The sequence below is a fragment of the Oncorhynchus kisutch genome, linkage group LG15 (genome assembly GCF_002021735.2).
Source record: "Oncorhynchus kisutch isolate 150728-3 linkage group LG15, Okis_V2, whole genome shotgun sequence".
Classification (NCBI taxonomy): domain Eukaryota; kingdom Metazoa; phylum Chordata; class Actinopteri; order Salmoniformes; family Salmonidae; genus Oncorhynchus; species Oncorhynchus kisutch.
The window spans coordinates 48,249,106-48,268,747 of record NC_034188.2 but is presented as its reverse complement, the minus strand read 5'-3'; the positions used below and the strand labels follow the sequence as shown (position 1 = coordinate 48,268,747).

Sequence of the window (19,642 nt, the reverse complement as noted above, 5' to 3'; positions counted from 1 at the left end):
CTGTGACTCTCCTACCCCCCATCCTTCGACCCCCTAACTTCACAAACTTCCCCTAAAAATATTCCTGTGATCCCTCCATAATTCTTAACCGTGTTGTCTTTGTTGGAGCGGGTTTAGTTGAGTTCAGATAGACGTGTGCTCGGTGCCTAACCATCCCCAGTGCACTGGAGCGGTGAACTGAGCCATGACACCTCTCCATATAACGTTGGCTGGGGGATCTGACTCCTCTGATCAAAGGGAATAAACATTAATGACTAATGGGTAATCTGCTACACATTTCGGGCGGGTTGATTGGCCGCCTCTGGGGTGATGGGGGAAAATCTCCTCTCTTCAAATAATTTTCTGATTGCAAAAAGAAAGAGGGAGTCGCTCTGGAATAGTAAACACATAAGAGCTTCATAGAGCATTATTCTTATTTCCTATATAGATTTTGCGTTTATACATAAAAGATTCTAAAGAAGGTAATAACCCCCTACCCGACCCAGCCAACTGTCCTAATCTTCTCCCCTGTAATATTTCCATGCAGCTGTTATTACTCTCATTCCTCTGAATAATATCCCTCATTCCTCCCATCCTTTTTCTCCCCCCTCTCTCATATTCTATATCTCATGCCACGCTGGCGTCCCGGGTTCTGGTGCTGCGAGCGAGCAAGCGCCTCATATCCTGTCAGCGTATCAATCACAGGGGCCCTGTCCACTCAATCCACCTCTGATTTATCAGGTAGCCTCGACCCAAACCCTTTTAACGCGACAGTGACAGATAGCAACCCAGACCATGGCAACCTGTTCCACTTAGCTCACACACTAGGAGGCTTGGTGCGACTGTGACACGAACCCCCCCAGGCAGCAGCACCCCCAGTATGTATGCATATCATCTACCCTGCCACACCACTGACTGTGTTTAGAGGTTGGGTTCAACCTGAGATACACAGATATGACATCGAATCCATATAAACTGCAAACCCTGACATTTTCTTATAACTTTCATGAGTTTCCTCTTGCTTCATTCAGTGAACCCAACAGGTATGAATTGTTGCAGTTTGCGCTAATAGCAACTCGTGTACTAAGCAATTACCACAGGTAAAACGGTCCGTAGCTTGCTGCAGGTGCGTTTGCCCTGATGGACTGGCATCGCTGCAGATTGGCCATTGTCGAGACAGAAATTATGAAACCTATTCCCCACTTAACATTCAGGTTGCAGTGCCCCCTCCACCCCCCACCCTCACAGCTCTGCTTAAGCCGATTACAGGAGGCTTCCCTCTTTAATCGCATTGCTTCATTTGTTAACACAGAGATATCATCGACTGTAATTCCAAATCTCCCTACTACTTTCATGTGAGACCGGCGTTAATGCCTGTTTGGTTTGGGGGGAGGTGTTGTTGTAATCAACGCTGTCGTTGGCGGAGCGTCACAAAAGAACAGCTGTGGTTTGACAGTGTGTGCATGTGTACATATGTATAAACAATGTCATTCTCCATGTAAGAAGGGCACCTCCACCCAATTAGGCTCCCCTGCTAGCTCTGACAGTCCAAAGTCTCTGTCACCAGTTTCCTTAAACACCGCCATCTCATCGAACCTAATGAATATATGAAACTGCTCCTTTGTGACTAAAATGGTTTGTCAATTCTTCCCTGTAGCCATACAACAAGTAAACAAGGGGCCTTGTGCACAATTAAAAATGATAAAAACAGATTTAAACAGCAGAGTGGTTAATGACATGGACAACCATGCATAGAGCCTCCCCCATTGTGTGTCTCCCAGCCAACCAATGACAGTGACACAGAGACAGAAACAAAGACAGAGACAGAGAGAGAGAGAGAGAGAGAGAGAGAGTGTGTGTGTGTCATTAGCTGTCCCAGTAGTGAAAGAGTCACAGTCTCTTTAATGACAGCCTGCCATGTGATAATGGCCTTCGTCACCACAGCAAACAAACCACACTGAGCTGCTGCTGCCTGCTTGGATGGCACATACATACACACACTATCATGCACACACGCAAATGCACACCAAGTCCCTACAAATGTTGTTGTTTTTTGTTTGAGTATGTTTTGCTGTAAACAGCAAGCAAAATGGCAACATTCAGAGTGTGGTTGCTGGAACCAATCATGGTCATTGTGAAATTGAGCCAAAAATCAGGGACAAACACAGAGTATGCGTTCGCTGGAGAGAGTAGAGTATGGCGTGTGTGTGGTAGTCAGGCACCTATTGATAGCCAGCACCTGCTACTGGCAAACCTCAAACCCACAAAACTACAGTAATTCCACTGTAAACCCACTTGAGCCCTTCTCTCCTCCTACCAAGTCCCCCCATCCCCACTACCTCAGTCCCCATCATACCTGCGGGTGCGGCTGCATGTCCTATGGGAGCGGTTGGTCCTGCCTCGGCCTCCATCTCCGCTCCCTCCTCCTTCGGGACGAGCTGCTGTTGGACCGCCGCCTGCGTCTGACACACACAGACACACACACACACACACCAGATATCAAACCCCTGGCTCAGCCCTTCAAACCCTCTCCCCTGTGCTTCCTCCCCAAGCAGTAGATCCTCTCTCATTCTGTGTTCTTACCCGTCTTTCACAACACGTTAGACTGAGTAACAGAGAAGACATGACTCCCAGTCCCATCTCATACATAAATATATATCCCTCACAATCCTAATTTGTTGCGTTGTTAATTTCAGTAATCAAATAATTCCCTTATTACTTTCCATACCTAGCCCCCAAGAAGTGCCAGTGGCTGTTCATCGAATCATCAAGCCTTGCTGTCTTAACCACGTATCTTGGTGGTTTTGGACCAAAGTGGTGCTGACAGACACGCTGCTGCAGCCTTAGCAGGGCTGCAGTCAGCAGGGGCTGCAGTCAGCAAGGGCTGCAGTCAGCAGGGGCTGCAGTCAGCAGGGGCTGCAGTCAGCAGGGGCTGCAGTCAGCAAGGGCTGCAGTCAGCAAGGGCTGCAATCAGCAAGGGCTGCAGTAAACAAGGGCTGCAGTCAGCAGGGGTTGCAGTAAGCAAGGGCTGCAGTCAGCAGGGGCTGCAGTAAGCAGGGGCTGCAGTAAGCAGGGGCTGCAGTAAGCAAGGGCTGCAGTCAGCAGGGGCTGCAGTAAGCAGGGGCTGCAGTAAGCAGGGGCTGCAGTAAACAAGGGCTGCAGTCAGCAAGGGCTGCAGTCAGCAGGGGCTGCAGTAAGCAGGGGCTGCAGTAAGCAGGGGCTGCAGTAAGCGGGGGCTGCAGTAAGCATGGGCTGCAGTAAACAAGGGCTGCAGTCAGCAGGGGCTGCAGTCAGCAGGGGCTGCAGTCAGCAGGGGCTGCAGCCACGGAGCTCCTCAGCTGGGGCTTCCGACAGCGGTGTGGAACAAACGCTATTCTGATTTGTAAACACTGCCGTTGCTCAAATGGCGCTCTGATTGATAGTGTGAAGCAACGATCATTGGTGGGAGAGTATGTACATTTGAGGGGGGCTTGTCTGACTCTGAAATAGTTTGAGTAATATTCATTATTAACTGTTCTCTTTCTATTTGTTTCTCTCCCGCACCAAATACTCACATATGCTTACTACTAAAAAAACAGGCCCTCTCCATTGGGAGCCCAGCAAGATAAGAGGAGAAGAGAAAAAAAACACTGAACAAATAATAGACGCTGAACTATCAAAACAAACTTGTTACTACTTACTGAGAGAGAAAGAGCACTGTATTACTATTCCACGGGTTGGTTGGATCACAGAAGCGGGTTGGTTCAGGAAGAAGGCTTCCGTCGTGGCCCTGACTCAAGCACTTCAGACTCGCGTTCAGCAGAAGAAACGTCCAGGACAAGACATGTTATTTGAACTTGCAGTATATACACGCACACAGGCGTGTGAAGATAATGGAACAAAACACGGCTGGTTCACAGAAAGAGAAAGACGCCGCTACGACACATGAGAGGGAGGCTGCCTCTGCGCTCCGGCATGACGGAAGCCATCCAAGTGAATAGTGGGAGCAGGGTTGACATGTGCACCAACACTGACTGTGTGTTCGGTGTCAACTCAACGGAAAAGTGTGGGGGGAGATATTTAATGCCTGGTGAACAGCTAGTGAACACTTGCTGCTCTTCACTGGAGACTTAGAGTAGCGGTTATCTTTACACACGTAGGGTGTGTCCCAAATAGCACCCTGTTCCCTATACGGCGCACTACTTTTGACCACTGGCCCATAGGGAGATGCAGACGTAGCCTCATACATGAAGGCCTAACTTAATCTATTGAACCTGGTATCTATTTTCAACCATTCCTTGGCCATGTCCGACTCCTTGATTTGTCAGAAGCACTTCCTAGGCAGCTAATGAATGAGTGGGAAGACTGAAGGCTAATGGTTTAAACGGCTACAACCGGCCCCTCCCCACGCCACCCAGCCGGCCCCAGATCAGTGAGCCATTCTCTCAAGACCACCAATGATTTCCCATCACGCGTAATGGACCCTGACCAAAGCTCATAAATAATTACCATCAACCGGCCTTGTCTAAACGACTGCAGAGGGGAGTGTCGAGCGAGCGTGCGTTTGTAGGAGGCTGGGTGGGGGTTTATGTCCAGTATCTTCTGTTAAAAGACAGCATCCGCGGTCATTTACTCACAGACACTTTCTCTCTCTCACAAACACAATCTGGAGAAACAAATGTTAAAGCCTGTGGGTCTAAATGATGACAGTAACATCAGTAACATCAACTACTGGTAATTATATGTATTCCTTGTAATAGCCTATGTCTAACAGGTTTGTCTTCAACGCCGAGGAAACCAAGCTAACGAACTCCAAGGACAACTTAAAGTGTACCATAAAGGTCAGATGTTTTGACTCATTTGTGACTTGCTCGGACAGAGGTGGTTGCATTGCAGGATGGGGGCATGTTCAATAATGCACTATGAATAAGACTCTCCTTCAAGCCACTCACACGGACAGCGGGGTGTTGGGGCAGTTAGTGCATAATGCAATATTTGCAGTTCCATTTAAATTCAAGCCTATTCATAACTAGAAAGCAACCTCGACAGTTAAAGCCATGCGAGGTCCATAATCATTTAACAACCACCCCTTTGGAATAAGCATAATAGCAAATCATTTAGTAAAGTTCTTCCCTCTGATCCTATGATGTGAGGGCCATATCATTAGTATCAGCTGCTCATCTAACCTCTGTTCCAGCCAATCTTTGGGAGAATCTCAATTGGTATTGCGTGACTCCTTGCGTCCTCTCCTCAGTCCTCGTCTGCTTTTGAAAAAGGTCCAAGATAATCAAGGAGCGGAGCCGAGGAGAAGAAACAAATACGCTTGTATGAAATGAGAATTACCCCCTCGCAAAAGGGAATTACGTTTACAGGGGTGGAATCCCCCAAAAAATGTGTCAAGTGATCAATACACATGTAGCTAGTTGTGCAAGACTTTCTATAGATAGAAGGATAAGTAGCATATCGTTTTTAAATGTGTACATGCTTTTATCCTTCGAGAAAACAACAGCTGATTCAAAGGGGTGTGGCAGATTTTAAAACACTTCCCGCTAGCTGCCGGGAGGATACTCCTGTGCATCCTCTGCTGAAGTAGGTCATCGAGAAGGTGAGGATAATCCCCTGCTCGCCTACTAGTGAATTTACACTCTCCTTGACCACTCAACCACTTATCGGTTTCAAGGTCACGGAGGAGAGTAGGACGGAGAAGTCACGGTGAGGACAGACTTTTGCCCAATTGAGAATCTCCCACTAGCAGACCACTGTGGGTACTTCCTTTTCCTTTTGTATTCACCAACACCACATCCACTACTTGTTACATTCAATTACACCACAAATAGGCTTGATGGTGAAGCTTAGAAGGCTCGTTGACCACACAAATAACTTATTACTACATACAGTACCTGACAGACCAAATCGAATGTTGTTGAGGGCCAAGTTTGGCCTGCAAACCCCAATTTGGGTGGCCCTGCTCTATAGCAACAATAGTATAAAACCATATCCCTCTACTCCACCATCCCCTCTATGAATCTCCCTCCCCTTCCCTTTAGCTGTCTGTGTAGTGATGGAGGACAGTGGGAGTAGCCTGATGAATGAAGTACTATAGGGTGCCCACACACGTTGCCCAGTGGGTGAAAATGCGCTTTGGTGATGAAATTTTTATTCCTTATGTTATAAAATATATTTTATCAAGACAAATATGATTATTCATGTTCTGAATCGTTCAGTGGGGCCTTTCTCTAACATATTAACATTATATCCAAACAGCATAACCTAATACATCCGATAATAAGCACCAAGCTCTATTAACATACAGTGGCAAGAAAAAGTATGTAAACCCTTTGGAATTACCTGGCTTTCTGCATAAATTGGTCATCAAATTTGATCTGATCATCATCAAAGTCACAACAATAAACAAACAGTGTGCTTAAACTAATAACACACTAATTATTGTATTTTTATTGGTCTATATTGAATACATCATTTACATCAAAAACAAAAACGGCGCCCAAAAATACAGATTTCCGATTGTTATGAAAATTTGAAATCGGCCCTAATTAATCGGCCATTCCGATTAATCGGTCGACCTCTACTCTAGACAGCTAGCGGTCCGCGGCTACCAGATGGGTATTCAGGGGACATCGCGACGGAGGAGCCTGTTGAAAAAAAAACTCGGGCGGATTACGTCGATAGTCCAGTCGTGATGGATCGCCAGGGCTCCGTATCAGCAATAAAAGAGGTCCAGGCCAACTGGAAAAATAGGTATTGTAGCCCAAGGAGTGGCTGATGGACCTCTTTAGCTAGCCGGGATATGGGCCTAGCATAGGCTAGTAAGTCATTTTTGGTGGCCTTTAACCAAAATAACCAAAAGATGTCACCTGCCCCATTAAGGACGGGAGGTTACCATGTTAGCGCGACTCGAGTCATGTTTGTGCCTGTGAGATTGAGTCTGACTAGTAGAAGTGTTGTCTTCTCTTCCCTAGCAGATGAAACTCAAAACATAGAACAACAACCTAGCTTGTGAACAAACCAATGGACATATTCTAGAAACACAAGGACAAAGTCTCTCTTCAGTAGACATTCGTTTCAAGTAAATTAGACCAACTTTTATGACGGTGCGCAGCGCTTCTGCCAGGCAGTGTTGCAGCACGAGGGGGAATAGGCTATATAGGATTCGTAGTTCTTGACATTGTACGATTAATTTACAAGCAATGAAACGAAATGGCAGAAACACTTTGAAAACAGCTACTGCTGCATTCATTTTACTATAAATGTGATTATACTTGACTATTTTTATTCACAAATTTAAGTGAAATGCTTGCACTGTGGAGCCCTGACCACCCGCCAACGTGGCTGGTGAAATAGACATCTTACCCGGAAAATACCAAAATCTACCCGCATTTGGCAGGTGTTAATTTTAGGCCCTGTCCGTCGACATTTCACAGAGATACGCTTGCATTAATTTCGAATGAATATAAAAAGCGTATACTAAAATGTGAAAACACTACATGTCAAAATGAATATCAATCTTCCCTCTATATTCTTTAACGCACTGCGGAGTTACCCATTGGTCTAAAGATGCATTTTTGATTGGACACCCTAAGTAGTAGCTTTATAAAGTAGTATTATCCAACTCAATTGACACCGTCTTTCAATAATTATTATTTTTAAATATATATTTTAAGGCACGTTTCATAAACATATTCGGGATAGCTAGCTAGATATGTAGATGGAGAGATAGAGGAGAGGGATACAGGAGACAAAGTGAGTGGCAGGACGGGGATCCAACCGCCGCCTCCACAGGCATATGTGGTGCGGAGATGGTGGCACTACCACTAGACCAGCCCCTGTTACAGCTGATGATCCATTAGACATTCAGTTTGCTCCTTTATTCATACACCTCTGTTAGACGGAGACAGTATACCTGTTCCTCTAGTATTGTACACAGTTCACCTAAGCATGCAGGTCTGTCCTTTCTGTCTGATGTTGCGCTGTAGGCCTGCCCCCTCCTATCTTTGCCAGTGTAGTATAGTAGTTAACTCATCTAACGGTCTCTGTATATTGTAGTATTTCAATATAGACCTACCTCCTGTCTCTGTCTCTGGATCAGCTGCTGGACCTCTTTCTGTGGCTGGTCACCTGGCTGCCGGAGGAGCTGGAGGAATAGGAGCGCCTTCCGTGATTTTCCTTCTTCTTCCTCCTGCTATGGCTGTCCTCCTAGCTGTCAGAGGAGTGGTGTCCCATTATCCCTCACTTCACTGGGTCTGGGAGAGGGAGAAAGCATAACATCAGGAAAAAGGACATCTTATTTAATTTGATCAAATCGTTATTCATTGATTTCTCAGACGAAACAGTAGGCCTACACCTAGCCGATTAAACTCAACGATTTACGATGGAGTTGAGCGGCGACTAATGCGGGCTGACTGGAGTTGCGATGTCACATACAATATTTTTTTTATATAAACTATAGATTTGAGCACCCAACGAATAGCCTGCAATTACATATGACATTGTTCTGTGTAATTGCAGGCTATTATTTGGGTGCTCAAATCAGTCGTTTTAAAAGTTCCAGTCCGCCAACACTAGTCGCTGCTCAACTCCATCGTAAAGCGTGGAGTTGAGTTGAGACAGTGTAAATCCTGCAATGAACAGCTGTACTGTGGCGAGAGGCTACGTTGTTTAATGTCCCCATTCCTTCCTTCCTACAACACTGACAAATAGCTGGCAAAATAACTTTTCTATTCTGAATATACTTGTGCAGTCAGTATGTCAAAGAGCTCGTTAGCTAACTTCAACTCGGCTCCACCTGCCTTAAGAGAGCGTGGACAGAATGTAAACAATGAACTTACATTATCATAGCGCTAACTAGCGACAGTTTACATTATCAAGCATGATGGCTAGCTTTGCATTCCCAAATAATTGTTGAAATAGCTACCGTTTATGCATGTGTTAAAAATATACTGTGAAGTTTTCATTTTCAGGTTATAGCATGCAGTCAGAATGTGCAATTCTAAGACTGCTGGCATGCTAGCTATCGTGTTATCTTTAGTTTGCAGCGAAGCACAGCTGACTAATTTATAGGCATTTTTGTGTTACGGTAAATAGCTACAACGTTGTTACCAGCATTGATGTATTTCAAACATTACTTATACAGTGGCTGTACATTTGGGGGAAAAACAACAATTCATACCAGGTATCATGCGACAAATATTCCTCCTTCATTTGAAAACCACTCGAAATACACCACCATGCACTGCTCAAAAGACTAAACTAGTAGATCGAGAGCAGATCAATTGAAGAACGCTCGGATGAAACACGCAGGCAAGAGAATCTACAACAGAGCTATCGTTCGTATGTCTCTCAATCAATGATCTCTATGCTACTCTTGTCATATTTTACAATTGTGTATGTTTAGCCTATATTTCGTGAAGTTGCATAACTATTGTTACGTTATATCGTATATAGCCTAGGCTATGGGAAACAGTAGCCTGAAGTTGTAGGCCTATAATAAAACGGTCATTTTTTTTATTTTGAGATATTATGAGTGTAAAATAAACTGTGAATGCCGATTAATCTCCGAATTGGTTATAATTCCAAATCTTACTGCTCATGTCATTTGAGGAAAATGTAGACTTGTAGACCTATCAGACCTGCAATCAAGATTACATTTTTACAATTAGTCTGCATTTTAATCATTTAGCAGACGCTGTTATCCAGAGCGAGTTACAGTTTGTGCATTCATTTTAAGATAGTTTGGTGGGACAACCACATATCACAGTCCAATCACATATTTGGCGCCTCACAAAGAATATAAATTATCATTAGGCATATTTCAAAGGAATATCACCCACACTCTCACACTCTGATTCGGCACTGAAGTATTTCTAGGCTAATCAGATTTCACGCAACTTGACGCATTAGGACTTGAAGTCCATTATAGAGCAGATAGGCTAAAGCAAAGTACCATTTCTTAGTTTTTTTGTCTTGCTTTATGGTTAAGATTGTCGCATTGCATTCAAATAGTACGATATGAAAGCCATGTCAATGATGTCAGACTATTCCAAGTTTCTTCTTATAACCTACTTTAACAATTGATTCTTCCCAAATAGACTACCTATTAAATAAACGAGTGAAAGAAAGCATTTGGGGTTGCTTGAAGAACATTCGTATGTGCACCCCATGCATTTGCTCTTATTAGGCCTACTTTGAATTAATACTAATAATTTGATAGGTTTAGGAATAATTTAAGCCTAACATGTATTGTGCTAGAATTAATTGAATAGAAATGTTGCTCTTTGGTCCACAGGTTTTGTCTTCACGCGCGCAACACGCACACACACACACAAACACACATACGCAAAAGGCACACCTACCCACATACCCACACAAAGGGAGCATGTCATTTTTGGGGGGTTGATTATCCATTTAGGCCTATTAGAGTGAATACAGGTTATATAGCATATAAACTCCTAAAAAATGACCATAGGCCTAGTCTAAATAAATGTCCGATAGCCAATAGTTTTCTTGTTTCTCGGTTTTCCTATGTTAAAACTTTAACTCGGAGATGTTTCCATGGTAGCTTACCTATGCGGAATGCTAACTTTTTATTAACTTATTGGAAAGGGTGTTCTATTAGTAGCCTAACCTTTACGACATCCCACGTTGAAATGGATCGAACATGTTTATCTTTGCCATTGATAGAACTTAAACTACTAAAGTGTGTAGGTCTTTGTACTTATTGTGATATAAATAGCAGGTTACAGATTAACTTAAATTCTCTAGCCTAATAGCAGCCTATAATTTCTGCTGCTTTCAGAGGCCGCAGAAAAATAATTAATGCCTAAGGTTCAAGAGCGGAGACATCATTAATTTTTAATAAGGGGAATTGTTCGAGCCTGTGTGTGGAAAAAATATTTTATATAGATTATCAATAAACGCGCTTTAATTTTGCATCAAATTTACAAGTGATAGCCTATCATACAGCTGTATCCCATCCCATTCCGGCTTATACTTAGCCTTTTTCAGTTCACTTAATTGCTTTGTCCCCACGGCATCCAGTAACCTTCACCGTAAATGAACCATTGTTTATTTATTTTGCAAATGTGCAATAATTTCAATAGGCAGTCAACTTAAGAAACCATAATTAACACGCCCAATGGCAACGCATCACATGAAAAGCTTTAATTAAACGTTTAGTTGCTGTTTAACATTCTAATGGCGTGAGAAAGTCTATCGAGATTTGATATTAACCAATATAGTTTCCCTAATGACTTCAGATTCATATAATTGCTGATTTAAAATGTAAATACATTATCTAATGAATTAAGACAAAAATGTGAGATCGGTTTTATCATTTCAGTTGTCATTTGAAGACATTTGAAGAACAAAAACTATTGATCATAATTATCTGGTCATTCATAGCCTCAATTAAAAACAGGCTTGTAAAAAACAAAATCAAAATCGAATAATGAATTATGCTATCTTCTAAATCATGGGAGAAATATGTATTACTTTTATCATTTGTATTATTATTATCGTTATTATTATGATTACTATTGTTATTATTATTGTTATTATTGTGATTATTATTAATATGATGGCTCCTTATCAAATTATTGTTCTTACAAATTACACACTACAAATTACTAACAAGTAACATATACAAACTATCAAAATGCAGAATAGTTTATCTGTTATTGCTTCAAGTATGTGTTTATTTGCTGTTATTGGAGCAGAAAACATTGTTCAAACGCGTTATCGTTGCATGTGAGTCAATCTGAGTGTCTGGCTACGGTGAACCTCCACCAAGCATCCCAGTTGGTCCTCTCTTTACCTTTCTCTCTCCGTATCACTGTCGCTGTCTCTTTTTTCCCAGATCACAGAGATTTGGAGGAAGCTCCGTTATGTGCTCCCCGCACGAGCTTGTCATTTTCAGTTTTAGCCACACCCCTGCAGAAATCCTGCCCATCTCCCTGGTGTTTAAAAAACTAATTCAGGACAATAGCAACGAATCCACGCTTAATTAAATTAATTAGTCCTTCTTGTCAATCTTGGATTAATGGCCAATAGCAACCTCGTAAGAATGATGTGAAATCTGAAGGGCTGCTAATCTGTTTTTCGATGCTGTCAGTACAGGCGAAGGGAAGGGGGCTCATCCCGGCATCCTGAGGGGAGGTAATTTGCACAGATCAAGGGGCAGGCGTTGCAAAGTATAAATACTGTGACTTCAATAGCGGATCACCAGCAGGTTGGAACTCCGCAGCAAGAAGAATTTGTCGAGATCTTATACATTTAGCTGCAGCACGAGATCCAGAGTTGGCAACAACATCACCTTGCATTTAGGTCGTCTAAAATAAACACTCTTGATGTCTTAAACTGTTGTGGAACTGAGAGAGAGAGAGAACGAGAGAGCGAGAGTGAGAGACCAAGACGAGGAGATTTTTTGGAGCAGTGATGGAAGAACTTACCGCGTTTGTGTCGAAGTCTTTTGATCAGAAAGTGAAGGAAAAGAAGGAAGTGATCACGTACAGGGAGGTGCTGGAGACCGGATCCGCGCGAGCCAGGGAGGGTCTCGCCAGCGATCCGAATCGCGAGGAAATGAACGATATCGCTCGGGTAGACGCGCGATCGCCAGGCAGGGAACCGGACATGCTGGGGCCAGAGAGAACCAGAGATGTGGGAAGCCCGAAACTGATCGATGGTAAACTAGCCTCCTGCTATGCGTTCATACGGTTTTCTTATGCGATGTACTATAATGTAACTGCTTTGAGGTTAAACAAAGTCAACATCTTTTTTAATTATGCTCTAACGTTCATACTTTGGGAATACCCCGTGCGCTAACTTTGACAAACATGTCACCGGCCTAGTCAAAGAAAATATCCTTGCATGCTTTTGTGTATATCGCTGGGGGAAAAACGAATGAAGGTGTTGCTTCTATAAGTTGGAATACGTTTATATGCCTACGTGCATGTTTTAGCACTCTTTTGTATTTTGAATTTTTCCCAATTACAAGTTTAGCTTCATGTGACTGTGAGAGACACTAAAAGTAAGCTTACGTTTATAGCCTAGTTGTTGTCATAATGTGTAGTGGCTGTGTAATGCAATGTTGAGTGTAATACCAGGTCCACAATTGAATTAGGTAGGTCTATCCGGTTAAGTGCTTTTCTGTCTGAAGAGAAATGGTATAGCATGCTTTTAAAAGATCAACGCATTTATTTTTGAATTATCAAGTCCACAATTGGACCATGGCTGGTCACTGTGTAACCCCATCTGAAGCGCGATGTAATTTCAGTAACAAGAAACAATGTGTTGTATTGAGATATTCATCAACCGCATACAGACAAAAAGGCTGGGAGAAAAGATGGCTATTTAAATGATCCAATAACACAAAAAATCAACAGGCCTAGCAGAAATTATTCATATTAATCTGTGTTTATGTTTTTCATACATGTTCTCTAATCATTTAATTGGATTATGTCATCAGTAATTATGCATCCTAATCATAATAATAATAATAATATTAATTTGGAATAGGTATTTTCGCTATATTGACTATCATATTGATCACTAATTGCTTTGGCCTAGATCAAACAAATAGCCTAATGTTGCATTAGCTGGGATGGTAATCTTTTACGTCTTCAAATGTTAATAATCAGTCGTTTCACTTTATACAACCGTGGAGAATGACATTGGGCAGATACAATTAGATAAATCCCACACTTGCACAACGGGTAGGCCTATACCTTAGTACAAATCATATCATAGCCATTACAATACAATTGTAGTGACATCATGAACAATATAAACCGAGCTGCTATATCCTAAACAGGAAAACACGAGCTATGATAAGCGATAGGACATCCAACAGTGAGCACCTCAATGCATATTTATAAGGAATTAACAATTGAAGACCTTTCTGTAGGACTACAAAACATCCGAAGCTGATATTGGTGTAATGCTTGGGAGGATGGATCCACATGTTCGCTTTAGGAAGGTCGTTGTGTGATGCCTCCTCCTCTACCCTTGTATAGCTGAGGCCTTTTTACTCACCCTCATTCATTTGCTGCTACCCTTCTCTGTAGGTACCACGCACATGAAAGAGAGAAAAGAGGACACAAAGCAAATGGAGGACGAGGCACAGACTAAAATCAAGCAGAGGAGAAGTCGGACTAACTTTACACTAGAGCAATTGAACGAGCTAGAGCGGCTATTCGATGAGACCCACTATCCAGATGCCTTCATGCGGGAGGAGCTGAGCCAGCGGCTAGGGCTGTCCGAGGCTCGAGTACAAGTAAGGGGCTCTCTATCTTCTTTAGGTTTGTTGTCTATGTGTAAAGATGTCGTGTGTTGCTCATATTAGGAATATTTGACAAAAGATGTCTAGAGAAAACCCGATGTCTAGAGAGGAACAGTTGTCCTCATGTTCTCTACTATACTTTTACGCGCAGAGGGAAACCATGTACCACTACCGGTCTCTAGAGAATGGGGTTTATTTACATGCTTCTTGTGGATTTTTTTTGGGGTTGGGGGGGGGGGGGGGCATAGCACCATTCTAGAAAGTTACACTATAAGCAATTGATCAACATTTTATAGTTGATGTATTTGGCTATCAAAAAAACTAAAACTGAAATGTTAAAATGGATGAAATCTCATTTTCTGAATATGCTGTGTCTCTCTGTGTGTGTGTGTATGTGTGTGTGTGCGCGCGCGCGCGCGTGTGTGTGAGCGAGAGAGAATAAAGAAAGAATGAGAATAAAGAGAGTGAGAAGAAAGAAAGAGTGAGAATAAAGATAGAGAGAGTTATTCCATGTAAAAAAATAATAACGCTGTACAGTGTATCTCAATTAAGGCCTAGTATCTTGTCATATAGGTAGGCCTATCGTGCACACCACATTGTGCCAAGTTTCAGATTACAATTTTGTTTAAAAAAAATATTATTATACGATCAATTTAATTTTAAATCAGACATTCAAAATCCTGTAGAAAACAAACACAATATTTGTCCTCACTTTATTAGTAACCTATATGTTGCTCGCACGAGATACATCTGTCTTGTATTTTTTCCACCGGGAAAGACCATCTGTACTACTGAAACCCAATAAGCCGTTTCGGAGAGGGGGGGACTTCAGTCTCTGTGTAACCGGAGAAGAGTGACTGAGCCGAGCAATGACAATGAACATAGACATCGGTTCTGATCTGATTTATCAAACCCCATAATATCTTATTTCAGCCTCTTTCATCCCTTATGCATCGGCCCAGGGAGACGACGGAGCGAGTATTTATTCACTGAATATGTCGGTTCTTTCTAAAATATCATAAAACGAGCCAAAAAGACCTCCCTCCCCCATAAAAGTTCAAGCAAGCGCTTTTTGCAACGTCTCCCGGCGAGAGTTGGAATTTTACCAAGGCGTATTGTGTCACAAGCAAGGCGAGTGCAAGGAGCACAGCTCGAGGATTTACATAAATTATGTATTATTTTCTTCCCAAATCAAGATCTGCTGCTTTTTCTATTTTCAGTACATGATGTAAACGACCATGCGATTCATGGGGCCCTTTTCTAGCCACAGTTGCATGCAGGGATGAAAGGACCATTTCCGGCACAAAGGCCAATTTATTTTTGTTTCAAAGTCACAACGTCTTTGCTTACTTCGCGGTTGGCTATTTGCTTCTGTTTTCAGTCTACGTAAAGATTTATAATAAAATCAATAAGACACGAGATGTGTGTTATATTGCATTGTTGACACGGCTACTTGGTCAAAATATGAGGTTGGCGCTTACGACATATTGATAGACTTATCAATATAATTTCCATTCTGTCCATGATGCTCTGTGCAGGAGAATTGGTAAACTGTGTTGTGGGCTAATTTATCCACAGCTTTGTAGGGGATTCAAAGTAGATTATCATAGTAATGAGACGCCTTATCTCCGTTCCAAGATAGCCTACTCCTCGGAACATTATGCTTTTAAAGAACAGACATAAAGGAAAAGAGCTATCCTCAGAAAGAGCTTTGTGTAGGGCGTGTTTTTTTCGGTAATTAAACGAAACTGTAAAGCATTTAAATGCTTCAGTAACATAGATTTTCCTGCAGATTAAGGTAATTAATTTCACCAGCCATTAATGAGAGAGAGCTTTTCTCAGATCACGTTGCTCAGATGTCCAAAGCCGTAATCACTTAATGCTATCCGATATCAGAGAAGCAATTCGGTTCTTCTGGGACGCTAATCTATAGAAAGATGAAACCAGTGCTGAGAAGGTAATTTATTTTGATCAAATATAGCCTGCAAATGTCAAACAAGTGTGTTTACACAGCTATAATATGATAATAACATTCCCCCTTTTCGTTGTGGTCTACTTTCTTACGTTGTATTTAGCCAGCCCCCTTGTACATGTAATAATTTAAATCTGGTGTTAAGCGTGCGCATTAATATTTCAGGGTTCCTTTGGGATATTGTTTTTCTGCGGTTGTTGTCATTTTGAGCGGAATTACACATGCCCTCACAAGCAGCTGCCAATCACGGTCACTAATTAATTTCTCTCCCCGCAGGTTTGGTTTCAGAACCGGAGGGCCAAATGCAGAAAGCAGGAGAATCAGTTACACAAAGGTGCGTTTTTATTCTTTGTCCATCTGCAATATCCTATTTGACGCGTCGTGATAATAATGGTTTACATTTGGAAAGGGTTACAAGAACATATTTGAAAACCATAACCATCAAGGGTGCTTACAAATTAAAATGCACCAAATGCACAACAACAAATGCTTTCCAACCCTGTTCCTGGATAGCTTTCGTCCTGTAGGTTTCCACTCCAATCCTAATCTAGCGCACATGATTCTAATAATTGGCTGGTTAATAAACGGAATCAGGTTAGTTACAAATGGGTTTGGATTGAAAACATACAGGACGGTAGCTCTCCAGGAACAGGGTTGTAGTCTTGCTACAGGCTATATGGTGCAACAAAAATCGATAGCGTTTGAATGGCAGTAGGCTCCCTGAATCTTTATCCTGGTGTGCTATTTGCACTCCATTATTTTGGATAATGGAATTGTTTGTTGTTTCCAGAGTATAAATATTTGCCTCAATTATAATCTGGAGACTATTTCCCTTACAGATGTCCTATCTTTTTTTCCAGGAGTTCTAATTGGAGCCGCGAGTCAGTTTGAAGGTTGTCGCGTAGCGCCATATGTCAACGTGGGGGCCTTACGGATGCCATTCCAACAGGCAAGTTACTTTGAAGCGTGCAGTCTTTGACTAAACCAATCACCAGACTGCTGTCTTGGCACGGGCCTTGTCCAAGTGGTATGGGACAACAGTGTTCCAATAATAGTGGGTTACAAAAATCTTATTCAGATAATCCTATAAGGCCTTGTTATCAGACCCTCAAGTGAATACCCATTGTAGCCTATGCCACATATTAATAGAAAATCCCCCCAGTCGTTAGAGATTCTTAAATGGGGTCCTCAAGTTGTGATACAGACTTTTGATTCAATTGATATAGTGTGTTTTATATCGGATTGCATTCAACAATATGGATCAACAGACATGCGGGTTGGATTCAATTCCATCTCAATTCCATCTGAAAGGGACTTGAAAAATTAATTGAAAATGCCATTTTCAAATTCATATAATCGGATCTTGTAATTGAAATGGAATTGGACCCAGTGAATACTTTATGAAATTAATACAAGACAGCCTTCCACAAGTTAGCTAATGTGTTTCTCCCCTCTCTTCCCCCATCCGTGCGTCCGTAGGATAGTCATTGCAACGTGCCGCCCTTCTCCTTTCAGGTCCAGGCGCAACTGCAGTTGGACAGCGCGGTGGCCCACGCGCACCATCACCTGCACTCTCACCTGGCAGCGCACGCCCCTTACATGATGTTTCCGGGCCCGCCATTTGGTTTGCCCTTGGCTACACTCGCGGCTGAATCCGCCTCTGCTGCCTCGGTTGTGGCCGCAGCTGCAGCCGCCAAAAACACCAACAAAAACTCCAGTATTGCAGATCTGAGACTCAAGGCCAAAAAACACGCGGCAGCTCTGGGACTGTGACTAGGCGTGCAACAAGGCGTATATGGCGTCTAAAAAGGCCTACATTATTGACTTGAGAGTCATCAACAACGCAGAGGCATCAAAACAAAAAATGCTTTACAAAGTGAAAGCAAGGACATATATGTTTTTTTGTTTGTTTTTTAAACGAAGGACATCATGTATAACTATAGAAAATAGGCTATTTATGAGATAAAAACAAAGATAGACTGTGAAATCGATAATAAAGGGCGGGAGTTGATGTAGGCTAAGTCTTCACAAATGCCACGTGGTAACTGCACCAACGTGAAACTAGGGTGGAGGTGTCAACGAGCAAGATTTCCAAGAAGAACGATGCGGCATGGGACGTTCGACTCTTTGTGAAACAAGGAGAACTATTCTGCGTTGTTTTTCATTATTAGGCTATGCTATTTCCTTTTGACACTATAGAGGCTGGCCTCGTTATATTTCACGTGTTCTCTGTAAAGGAAACAGCGGATGTTCGTGAACGAATAGAGACAACAACAACAAAAAATACACTTATGTGACAGGTTTTTTTCTGTTCTTTTTCTTGTCCAAATGAAAACTCCTCTGCAGTGTTGCATGAATGTCTTTCCTCACAGATGACGTTATTTGAGTCGGTTCCATTTCACTCTCGTGCTCTCCCTCCGTGGACAGCAGACAGACAGACAGACAGACAGATACTCCGAGGACCTGATGAAGCTCTCACTTCAATGTCACAGTATTTGGATCTCGTGGCATCTAGACGTGTCGGGATGTGTGGAATTCAGACATTTGCCCGAAAATGTTACATTATTTTGTGAATGGTGAACTTCCGTTAGTCTATGAAGTTTTATACAATGCAACGGAGTGCATTTGCGAGTGATTCGACCCACTGAATGCGCAATATATGTCACACGACAAAATATTTGGTCAATAATTGCAGTAGGCTATATGTGAGACGGTACGGAGCACATGTAAAATATGTTAATACACAAGAAACATGCATCATTTTTAGTTATTTTGTGGCTTATGAGTGGATTGTGAGAGCATTTTTGTTTTCTATTTTACTGTCCTTCCGTGTGTAAAAATCATGTGCATTCTGTAGGCTATGTAATGTTGATGTTTTTATAACAGTGAAAGTGAACGTAGCCCTACCTGAGGCACGGATTTCTAAAAATATCATAGAAATTCTTATACTTTTTTCATCACTTATGTGAAACGTGAACTCACCTGAACAACATGTTTTCGGTTCATAGAATAAATCAACTGAAGTTTCTTTCTATGATAGACTCTGTTTACATTATTTTTTTCATTCAAATGTGTCTCATGTGTGGGATGTAGCCTAGTTTCGATGGATAAACTTGTTAAAAAATATATTAATTTCATATGATTATTGCTGTATAATTCCATATTATTTTTTGCACTAAGGGTATTATTACAATTATTATAATGGGCTAAGATGCATTATTATTATTTAGTCTACTACTTATACAGCTTCTGCTACTACCATTGATTGTATTCAGGTGGTAGGCCTTGCCTACACAGACTTATGGAAGGCTACATAAATGATTCATGTTTCGATATATTTGATCCAGTTGTGTCAGGCCCGTTTAGCCACGTGTTCTTTTTTTTCTCAGGATCATGGACATCTTTGTCATAGTCCCTAA

At 42.1% G+C, this 19,642-nt stretch overlaps 1 protein-coding gene and 1 long non-coding RNA gene across 4 annotated transcripts in view; one reads left to right on the top strand and one right to left on the bottom strand.

Annotated features, from left to right (window-relative positions):
• The window catches only part of LOC116353612 (uncharacterized), a 206,662-nt gene extending 197,422 nt beyond the window's left edge, over window positions 1-9,240 (bottom strand). For all 3 annotated transcript variants that reach the window (XR_004203076.1, XR_004203077.1, XR_004203075.1), the window contains exons 1-3: window positions 9,146-9,240; window positions 8,042-8,219; window positions 2,336-2,441 (exon numbers count right to left, since the gene is read on the bottom strand). This is a non-coding gene — a long non-coding RNA (uncharacterized LOC116353612). The remainder of the gene's footprint in view (window positions 1-2,335; window positions 2,442-8,041; window positions 8,220-9,145) is intronic.
• A 2,719-nt stretch (window positions 9,241-11,959) lies between these two features.
• On the top strand, window positions 11,960-19,344 carry LOC109906036 (short stature homeobox protein 2). Its single transcript, XM_020503683.2, has 5 exons — window positions 11,960-12,655; window positions 14,037-14,245; window positions 16,500-16,557; window positions 17,084-17,172; window positions 17,703-19,344. Exons 1-5 carry the CDS (start codon window positions 12,409-12,411, stop codon window positions 17,994-17,996), a joined length of 897 nt encoding a protein of 298 aa, XP_020359272.1. The 5' UTR covers window positions 11,960-12,408; the 3' UTR covers window positions 17,997-19,344.
• The last annotated feature ends 298 nt before the right edge of the window (window positions 19,345-19,642 follow it).

Excerpts from the sequence above, each read along its gene's own strand:
- LOC109906036 (XM_020503683.2), top strand. The coding sequence starts at position 12,409 with ATGGAAGAACTTACCGCGTTTGTGTCGAAGTCTTTTGATCAGAAAGTG. Across the intron at positions 16,558-17,083 it reads GGAGAATCAGTTACACAAAG|GAGTTCTAATTGGAGCCGCG; the intron begins GTGCGTTTTTAT and ends CTTTTTTTCCAG. Across the intron at positions 17,173-17,702 it reads TACGGATGCCATTCCAACAG|GATAGTCATTGCAACGTGCC; the intron begins GCAAGTTACTTT and ends GTGCGTCCGTAG.